We start from the raw sequence: 10502 nt of genomic DNA, 5'->3' as shown, positions 1-10502 counted from the left end.
TGACAGCCTTTTAAGCCAACACGATGGAGGTAAGGTCTCCCTCTAACCCCGCTTCCTTAGGTACACAGCACAGAGCCGTCAGGGCAGCCTGGGCTCCTCAGCTCTCCCAGCCCCGCAGAGGCAGCACTGCTCAAGGCACAAGACCTGCTCCACCAGTCAGAGCCATGGAGCACCCTCACTCACCCATGGGGTAGCAGCAGCTCAGTGTTACTCTTATAGGAAGAAGCAAGACGGACCACTTTGCTGCTGGCCAAGCTCAACCTGCAGTTGAAGGTGCAAAATCCCTACCTTGCTACTAGTTGGGACCCTGCCGCAGTGGGCAGCTGTGGGGAGACGTAGCCTCACCCAGTGCAGGGGTGCTGCGGAGGCCTCCACCTTGTGGGGGGACTGGTAGGTAGCTGCGTTTCCAAACACTGCTGGGCTTCCCACACTTCTCAAGCAAGGAAACACTGCCAGGGCTGCAGGAGCTTGCTGCATGGTCCCAGAGGCAGCCAGCTCAACTCTCCCTTAGAGAGGGACACAGCTGAGCTCTGTTCTTTCCTTCCTGAATGGAAGCGCTTGAGCAGCAAAGACAGTAGCAGCCAGTTCTGCCAAACGCTCAGTGTGGGCCTGACCCTGCTGCATCGGGGTGAGCTGGCATAAGTTGAGGGGGCAGATCCTGAAGCAGATCAGGAAGCCCATCTATTTAAAGAGCTGCATCTTGTGTTTGGCTGGACGGCTTTATCTCAGGCCAGATCCCCAACCTGGTTCACTGCAGCCGCAGCAGTGGTTGCAGAGAGGGGAATGGTGAAAAAAATCAGCCCTGGAGGGCAAATGTGACTGCCCTTAGCTCCAGCCCATGGCAAATTAAAAGCTGTTTGTGAAACTACTGTGTCAGTGCACCCACAGCACAGCCAGCCAATTCCAGTCCTGCTCAACAACTAAGCTCCTTCCACCACATGCAAAAAAGCAGCCCTGCAAACCAGGAACACATAGGATGCTTGGTGACAACAGTGCCCCTACAGACACGTAGCAATAAGGATACTGGGGCAGGGAATTAAAAGCAGGAACACAGTGAACTAGTTAAAGCAGTAACACAGTGAACTAGTTATTCTCATTCATGAACCTGTTTATGTGATACCTTATGTTCCTACCTAAGTCCTCACTGGTGCCAGATAATGATGAGCAAACAGAATTCCTCAGTGCCCAGGGACACTTTGCTAAAAGCCAGGCCAACTTCACTCTGCCCTTGAGCAGAGGCTCTGCTGTGGGGACGTGGGCACACGCTGCTCATGAACTGTGCTCACAGCTGAATGATCCAGCAGTCACGTTGGTAGAGAGCAGAGAAAGCATTTCTGGTGCCTCAGCAGCCACCCAAAGGTATGGCACTGTTAGTATCGTTGCAGTAAAAGCCTTCTTAGACTTCTCTCACAAGCCTTGGTGAGGGAGTAGGGTCAGGGAAGCACTGTAAAATGGTAGCTCCTGCACCGTGAATCCAAGCTGAGCAAAAGCACACTGTCCTGCAGCAGAGGACCTCACATAGCCCAGCCTCAGCTGTTCAGGAGCTCAGAAGGGAAATCTCACAGGAGCAGATGGAAAATCGAAGCACAGAGGGGGAGAATTTGCTGCAGGTCATGTGGCAAGAAAGAACTCAACATTCAGCTCATTTATATTTTAGTCTTATCTTTTAGAAAGACATCAATATCGAGAGCGTAGCAGGTTCTCTTCCCCTGCCAATAGTCATTTTAAGAGCGACTGAAAGACTGAAATCACAGGGTCCTCGTGGCTGGTCACGACCAGCACGCTGCGGAATTTGTCAAACAGCATCAGCAGCTGCGAGCGACGCATGTTCTCATTGTACATGATCTCCTCCAAATGGTGTCGTCCTCGGAAATAGTGCAGCAGCCTGTGGGGAAGGAGAGCAAGTGAGACACACGGGCCAAAAGCAAGTGCACGCAGCAAGAACTGAAGTCCTGTCACCCCCAAGGTCTCCCTGTGGTGGGATGCAAATCGGAAGGGGGTTGGTTTGCATCCCTTGTTTTACATGACAAGTGAAGTGAATGAATCTATTCTTACCTTTAGACATATCTAACACACATGTCCCCTGGAAAAGCAATACAGGGAACATGACCCACCAAATTCTCATCTTCTTAGGTACCCAATTCCCATCTCACTTTCTTTATATCCTCAGTGCCCAGCTCCTCCCGACGGATGCCCCACACCCCCACTGCCCTGGCACCTTCATCTCAGAGCAACCAGCCTGTAACAAGGAAACGCAACCTGCAGGGCAAACGGGCAGAGTCATGACTAAACTCTGCTGGGTACTAACAAGGTCCTCTTTGTATCAGAAGATTTCCTACCGTGGGGCATTTCCTGAGACTGCCAATTTTGAACATTGTTTTAGCTCCAGAAAGCGAGGAACCACAAGCACCAACAAGCCTTGAGAAGTCAAGAAGTGACAGATTTACCTTTGCAGTCGCTTAGCTGGGTTTACAGTGCAGTATGTCGCAGCTGTGCCAGAGGCCTGTGTAACTACACTGCCTTTCCAAATTTAAGAGCGTATTTTCCCCCACGGCAGTCCAAGGGGATTTAATAACTACAGGTTTTACACCCTTGAGTTTATTCAGCCTGGGGTGGGTGGCACAGTCACAACCGGGAGATGGAAATTTTGACCACAGACACCGCAGAGAAGCTCTGGGAGTTGTAAAGCCTCCAAAGAGCCCCCAAACCCCGAGGTCTCAGCTAACACCACAATGGCAGCTGTAATTCCTAATGCTCTTTAAAAAAAGACAGCGCTGATACGTGTGTGCTGAGCACCGACATGATACACAGACATTAGACAACCTCAGTGCTGCCCAGCCAAGCCCAGAGGGTCAAGGACCGACCTCTGCAGCCCTTCCACAGCAGCAGGTCACCAGTGGCTGTGGACTTGTTCCCCAGAGCCCCTGCAGTGCGAACCGCCGAGCCAGCCGCCCCAGGCGAAGCTCCAGTTTGCTGCTCAGTCTCTTAATTGGCTGAACAACCTCCCAAATGCAGGAACCCTATTGCACCTATCACTCAAAATACTGCCACTAGCCAAGGCCCAAACACACGTCAGGATTGCTTCCCCGGCTAAACACAGATGCGTGCCTGCATGTGTTATACATCACATGGACTCTGCCCTCGGCTTCCGCAGCTTTTGCTAACATTTCCATACCCGGATGCAGTTAAGGAATACGCTGACCTGCTGCTTCATGCCAACTGACAGTAAAATGACTGGGGATGACAAGGTCTGTTTTCCAATTCCTTCACACAGTTCTCTTGCAGGAATGGCCTGCAAAAGTCACCATATGTCCCTGAGAGTATTCCTGCCTATTTTCAAGTCACGGTAGGATAAGGTCTCTCATGCTTTCTGTGAAAGACGGATGCTTGCCTGGCTGTTTTCTGTTATTCAGGCTACACCCCACCACCCTTTGTGAGCGACTGGAAAGGAATCGTTGTGCAACAAGTCTGCCTCCTCCACATCCTCCCTGACCCTACGGAGAGAGTGAAGGCTTTACCTTACAAGTCATCTCCAGGCCACTGGCATTTGCGTTTCTCTGCTCCCCAACTTGCCGTGTTGCTCCTATTGCCCTCCTGACGCTCCCAGCCCGGACAACTCTGCAAGCACGTAGCATCTCCGCAGCCTCAGCTCCCTCATCCCTGCGGGCAGCCTCACCGCGTGCAGCCCACAGCAAAACGGGCACGTGGTGCAAGCACAACACGCTGCAAACTTCCCTCTGCTCTGCTGTCCATCCTCCGGCTCTCAAGTTGGCACCATTATGTAGAGCATAATTGATGTGTCTTCTTATACGCAGCACAAAGAAACAACAGCAGGACAAGCTCCACTAATATTTACCTTTCCACTCTGGGCTGCGCGTTTGCCTTCTGCAGTATCTCCCACTGGGCAATTAAATTAGGCTAATCAGTTCCCTTCCCTGGGTCACTGATAACCAGTACACCAAGAAGTGGCCATTAGCGGGAAACATGAGGGTTTGCGTGTGTGCGTGCACCAAAAACGCTCCCGGGGTATTAACAATAATTTTTGACAACACCGGTCTTGGAATTTTATCTTTATATGCTCATGTTTTAGCAACCTGTGGAATTAGCTTGCCCAGACATCCTTTATCTCTAAAAATGGCCTTCATCATTCACTTCTCCCAGATCATTCCCTCAAAAGAATCTGCTTTCTAGATTTCTCCCTTTCATTTTGGCCCAGATGTATTCGCTACAATTTTCCAAGATGAATCAAACGCTGTCTAACCTCAGCTGGGCACTGTGTTGTTATTTCTGCCTTGTCTAAAGCTCCTCCCCTAACTTGTATTACTGTTCAAAAAGTGTTTTTAAAAAAAGATTTTAAAAGCTACATATTCACTCCCTGTACAAAGCTGTTCACTGTGATAGTCCATAGTCTCAGCCTCTGGCACAACCGTCTTCTACGCAAACGCGTTTGAGCTGGCCTTCAATGGCAATGCAGACAAAGCAATTTTCCAATAAATAAATCCGTTCTATACTCAGGAAGAGTCTGGATTCGTAACAGGTCAAGATGAAATACTTTCCATTCCAATAAAAGCTAGAGAGGATATTAAAGAATATCACAAAAATGCCGGCTGGAAGAGACTGTTGAAGTCTCCGGTCCAACCTCCGGCTCCAGCAGGACTATTGCCAACGCTGTAGCTTTTTCTAGCCAAGCTCTGAAACTCTTCAAGGATGGAAATCCCCCCACATATCTGGGTAATCAGTCTAGGGCTTCATCACCCTCCTGGGACAAAAATGTCCAACTAGAATCTACTAAGCTGCAGTTTGGGGTTGTTGACACTTGTTTTGCCATCTCCCACTAGTAAGAAGAGTTTGGCTCCATCATCTTTTGTAACTGCCCTTCACACTGTTGTAGGCAGGTATTAGTTCCCCCCCAGCCTCCTCTCTGCCCATTTGAATAAGCCCTGCTCCCTCAGCCTCCCCACAGGTCTCCTGCCTCAGATCTTAGCCCACTTCGGCTGCCAACTCCGGATCACCTCCAGTTTCTCCATGTCCTTCATGACCTGGGGGGAAGGTGAAAGGGGGCAACTAGACAGTTTTCCAGGTGCAGCACCAGGCAGAGGGGGATAACAACTTCTCTCTATTTGCTGGCCACTCTCCCCTGCTAAAGCAGTCCAATCCATGGTTTGCCTTTAATATTATGCATGAAAGGACAATAAGCTCACACGTGTACACCATGGAAGTCACCAGTTAGGCTGGCTGAATCTCACGCTTTACTCACAGTCCTCGTCTGCCCTGACTGACCCAAACCCAGCAATTCTGCGCTGGATTCCTATCTGCCACATGCACCAGAGTGCCCTCCACTGCATACACGGAGCCAGAGGTACGCATGTGTCCCAGGCAACCCATGCCTGCAAAACATGGTATAATCTCCTTCTGAGGGGAAAAATAGAGCAATTAAGAAAGGATGAGTTAATGGAAAACTTATCCTGAGAGGACGCTGAAGACATTGCACAGGAATAAACCACTTGCATAGGCAGGGTGGAGAGAAGTGCCCAGTACGACGGCAGGTCAAAGCGCAATAAACACTGCACCTCAGAAAGGATACACCACGAACCCTTGCTTACAGCTCCAGTGTAGACAGGGCACGATCTTCACCCTGTTGGGCGGTGGACATTTATGGGACCCAAACTGCACGTAAGATGGCAGTTCCTGGGGCAGGATTTGTGTCCCTCTGAAGCTGCACAAATATGTCTGTTGTCAGCTGTGCTCTTCCAGATCCAGATGTAATGATGGAAGATTATTACTTTCCATTGCTCATCACTGTTCTCCCCTCTGAAGTCACAAGAGCTGCTCCCCTACCAGCAGTGCGGTGGTGCAGCAGCTCCCTAAACTGCTTCAGAAAAAAAAGGGTTATCTCAGACTGGTCATTTAAATAAACTTGGCTTATTTCTAGCCAAGGAAAGGGCCCTTCCACCAGCGCTGCTTGAGGACAGGAGAGCAGAACTGTCCACAGCCGAATGCAACCAATGAAAATTCCTCAACAGAGCAAAGGACCTTCATCTCCCAACCTTTAAGAGCAGGAAGAAAATTCCTGAGAGTGACTCTACACCCATGGTTTGGGAGAGGAGCCATCAGTGAAGCCTCAGACTGTCTTTAAAAGCACCCTCTGATGTGCAGTGAGGAACAATGCTTTGTGTGCAATACTGAAGATGTAGCTCAAAAAGATCTTGTTTCCTTCTCATGTTTACTTCTGGAGAGACATGCCATCCTTCCTCCAGCAACACCCAAGAAAAGAACTTGGATCTGAATTCCCATCCAGTGTTATGAGGGTTAATGCAGCCAGTGACAGAGCCAAACTTCAATATTCTATATATCCCCTTAAAATTTCTGCCTTCCAAATACTGACTGTGCATTGTAATGGAGAGGCACAAGCTCTTTCTGCTATCTGTATAACGACTAACAGGAGTTCAGAGGCATAACCGTAGGAAAATGTATCAGGCTGAACTTTATTGCTCTTCTGAAGATAGACCATCCCTTTGTGCGCACACAAAACTATTCTTCGAAGAGCAGTTACAGTATATTTAGTGCATTAACTGTGCATTTACAGCAGGAGCTTGTGCGGGGATGCAGCTGATAGAGCAGAGCTGTTTTCTGTAGCACAGCCCTCATTATGCCGCTATGCCTCAAAATGAAGCAAAAAGAAGAGCTGACACAGTAACATCTAGCGGGTAATGAGGAGGATCGGCTCATTCACTGCATTAGCTTCTCCACAATTTTTTACACTTTCATTAAGAGTGACAGGTTTACCCAGACCCTCATCTTCTGAGGGTTTACAGTACAAAGAGAGAGAATACACCCACAGCCTCCAAGTTACAGTGTCTCATCAAGTCACAGGTAACCATGAGCATCTTGCATAGCACTTCTATTTTTACATTCCAGCATCCTACCCATAGGAGCAGTTTGTTTATTGTATCTTCTCTCTCTCTCACTGCTGATTTAGGAAAAAGTTATGCGGTTGTCAATTCAACCTACGGTGGAATGGAAATTGAAACTTTGCAAAACCCCAGATGGCTTTGCTAAAGAACCTGGTACACTGGCAAACTGCAAAATAAACATCATTAAATCAGCTGCCTGGTTGTGGCAGCTGATTTTTTGAAGAAACCAAAGTTGGTTTTGGTATCTACAATTCAAAAGTTTTCACCTAACTGTTTTACCCAGATGAGAGAGGCAACAGGGCTATGGGCTAGATGAGCAGACAGGGAGATGGACTGAAAACTGGCTTAATGGCAGAGCTCAGAGGGTTGTGATCATTGGTGCTAAATCTAGCTGGAGGCCAGTAGCTAGCGATGGGACAGGCTGGAGAGATGGGCAGAGAAGAACCTCATAAAGTCCAGTAAAGAGAAGTGCAGAGTCCTGCACCTAGGGAGGAATAACCCCATGCCCCAGTACAGGTTGGGGGCTGACCTGCTGGAAAGCAGCTCTGCAGAAAAGGACCTGGGGATCCTGGTGGACACCAAGTTTACCATGAGCCAGCAATGTGCCCTTGTGGCCAAGAAGGCCAATGGTATCCTGGGCTGCATTAGGAAGCGCGTTGCCAGCAGGTTGAGGGAGGTGATCCTCCCCCTCTACTCAGTCCTAATGAGGCCACACCTGGAGTGCTGTGTCCAGTTCTGGGCTCCCCAGAAGAGAGATGTGGAGCTACAGGAGCGAGCACAGAAAAGGGCCACTCAGATGACTAAGGGACTGGAGCATCTCTCAAATGAGGAAAGGCTGAGAGAGCTGAGACTGTTCAGCCTGGAGAAGAGAAGACTGAGGGAGGATCTTATCAATGCGTATAAAAATCTGAAGGGAAGGTGTAAAGAAGAGAGGACCAGACTCTTCTCAGAGGTGCCCAGTGACAGGACGAGAGGCAACAGGCACAAACTGAAACACAGGAAGTTCCAGCTGAACATAAGGAAAAACTTTTTTCCTGTGAGGGTGACTGAGCAATGGAACAGGTTGCCCACAGCAGTTGTGGAGTCTCCATCCATGGAGATATTTAAAAGCCATCTGGACAGGGTTCTAGGCAACCTGCTCTAGCTGATCCTGCTGAAGATGGGGAGTTGGACTAGCTGAACTTTAACAGTCCCTTCCAACCTCAACCATTTTGTGACAGGGAGGCAATGATGAAATTGTTTCCTCTGTCCAAGGAAAACTACAAATCTACATCACCACTAATCCGGTCCAAAGTCTCCCCCACAAATTCTATCCAAAGATATCACCAACTATGTTTTTGTTTTTATCTTTCTTTCTCACAGGTTTTGTAACCACTTATTTGCTAATGAGAACTGAACATTTTCCAAGTTTTCAAATGGTCAAAGTGTTGTCACTCAGAGAAGATCCTCTGAACAGTTTTGATGCTCTTATGAACTTAGTTACAAAAGGTGGAGGAAAAGAGTACTTCAGAACAGACCCAGTAACTACCCCTGAGCATGGGAGATCCATACTGAAAAGATCTGAGCACAGCACAGCTGCAAACTTTGCTGGAGATAAGAGAAGTATTTCCTTACCAGCGCAGTCTCTTGGGGCTACTTGACTATATCAATCCTAGGGTGAGAACCAGATTTTTAGGGGATAATGGACTGAATCTGGGAAGTATGGGAAAAGCTGCAACACTTTCCCCAGGTGGTTTTCTTCTTCATCGGTATAAAAAACAGTAAAAGTTGCATTCCAGTGATGCCACTGTATTTTGAAATGCTTCCAAAATCAAGTATTTCTCCCCCACATTTCTCCCAGATGGCTGGTTATGAAATGAAGTCATTCTGCTTTTTACAATGTGCAGAACCACGTCTTGGATAGCTTTGTTGTGTTGAAACTTGCAATAATAATACTGGATGCTACTAATCACGCATCCCAATGACTTTAACCTGTAGAGCTAACTAACCTAACCAATTGAACAGCTCATCTCAGCAAAAGAGACCCTGAAACCTTTGTAGGCTGCTCCATAGAAGCATTCAGGCTGGCTTTATGTCTGATGCTCTTTTTGTCTGTCTCATATTTGCATGGAGTTACACACCTTAAAATGATGAATAGCTTGCTTGGAATGAGAGCATCAGCATGGCTGGGTCCTTGCTGTGGATATTTAAAAAGTTTTTTCAGGCTATGCAACTTTATGTCTACCATGTGTAGTCACAGGAAAACTGGCAGGCAAACAGTCAAGTCCCTGCTGTGCAACCATATGTCCTGTTGCTCCTCCACACATCCAGGACATTGTTAACAAGTGCTCTTGCAAAACAATTATTAGTTATTGTCAAAATTCATGTGCATAGATGAAACAGGTATAAAGGGAACACAAAACAAAAGAATTCATCTTTCAAAATCCCAAGCCAGTGGAATTTGCTTGGAGTCCACACCCATCTCTCACTAATACAGCAAGGGTAAGACAAAAGATTACATTCTGCACTCCTCATTGCTTACCTTGCAAACATGCGGAGATCTTCTGGATTTTGGGCAGCAGGGACATTAAGGATAGCTTCCCGCTCATGTTCCAACAAACTTGCTAGTAGATTCTCTGTCATCCTTTTATTTAGTGGTGAGTCCCCACCAGGTATCAACTCAGCACTGGAATTATCCATGCTAGGGCTTGTCAGAGTCATGTCATCACTACTAGCTATCAGGGGAAGAGAGAAGACACACAGAATATTTATATTCCTCATGATGTAAAGATTATCAATTCAGACTGTTTCTATGCAGTCTTTCCAAACAACTCCTTCATATCTGTGGAGCAAAGAAAGTGGTTCTGGAAATGCTACATGCATCTGCAATTAGTCAAATGACAACACAGGGATTTTCTCAATGGGAAAGTCAAATGTTTCAACAAAGTCATCAATTTATGTGGAAAATTGTACTTCTGGAGACTATAAACAGTACATAAAAACCATCTGAAAAGAAAATTCTCAGCCAGCTCTGCTGGAATAGAGTGAAGTGGTAACATGAAAAGCCTATCAGCACAGAAGGTGGGAGCAAGCAGAAAGAAAGGCCAAGAAGCAATATCCTCTCTTAAGTGAGCCAGAATAAGCAGATTGCAGACTTATCTGATTCATATTCCAAGATTTCTGCCCTAATTCATGACTTCTGTAAAGCAAAAGGTTGTACGGAGAATCTCTCTTGATATCCAACCACAGTGTTGCTTGGCATTCTGGGAATCCTGCTTGTAACAGCAGAGGCATGAAAGTTTGGGGATTTCAGCACTGTGCCTGATTTACACTCTTGTAAAAATGCTTTCCCAGAATCACCCTGAAGAATGGCAGTGAGGAGATTAAAGAACTCAGGGAAAAGAATGAGAAATCAGCCATTTCTGAGAACAATACCTAGCTCTGCATTTCCTTAAGTGGCTCTACAGCCCATAGAAACCAATGCTGTTTAAAACAAACTCTCACAAGTTATCTTCCCTCTCTTGACAACCAAAGTTCACACAGTAACAGCGGTGCAGCCAGAGCACCATCTCTGTTACTCTTGAGTAGACCAAGGAAGTGGAAAGTTAC

General features: G+C 47.3%; 1 protein-coding gene across 17 annotated transcripts in view; it reads right to left on the bottom strand.

Annotated features, from left to right (window-relative positions):
- Positions 1 to 1090: 1090 nt before the first annotated feature.
- Positions 1091 to 10502, bottom strand: part of NPRL3 (NPR3 like, GATOR1 complex subunit) — a 52641-nt gene continuing 43229 nt past the window's right edge. For 10 of the 17 annotated variants that reach the window (XM_026080595.1, XM_026080594.1, XM_026080590.1 and 7 more), the window contains 2 exons: positions 9436 to 9628; positions 1091 to 1885 (listed from right to left, as the gene is read on the bottom strand). In XM_026080595.1, coding sequence (XP_025936380.1) covers positions 1720 to 1885; positions 9436 to 9628 — 359 coding nt within the window. In that variant the 3' untranslated portion in view covers positions 1091 to 1719. Of the gene's footprint in view, positions 1886 to 4297; positions 4571 to 5584; positions 5873 to 9435; positions 9629 to 10502 lie in introns of those variants that run through there. The other 7 variants (XM_026080599.1, XM_026080601.1, XR_003255893.1 and 4 more) reach the window with 6 other exon arrangements.

Source organism: Apteryx rowi, unplaced genomic scaffold (assembly GCF_003343035.1).
Source record: "Apteryx rowi isolate R43461 unplaced genomic scaffold, aptRow1 scaffold_527, whole genome shotgun sequence".
NCBI lineage: Eukaryota > Metazoa > Chordata > Aves > Apterygiformes > Apterygidae > Apteryx > Apteryx rowi.
The sequence above is the reverse complement of the archived record's forward strand: the minus strand, read 5'-3'. Positions and strand labels throughout refer to the sequence as shown.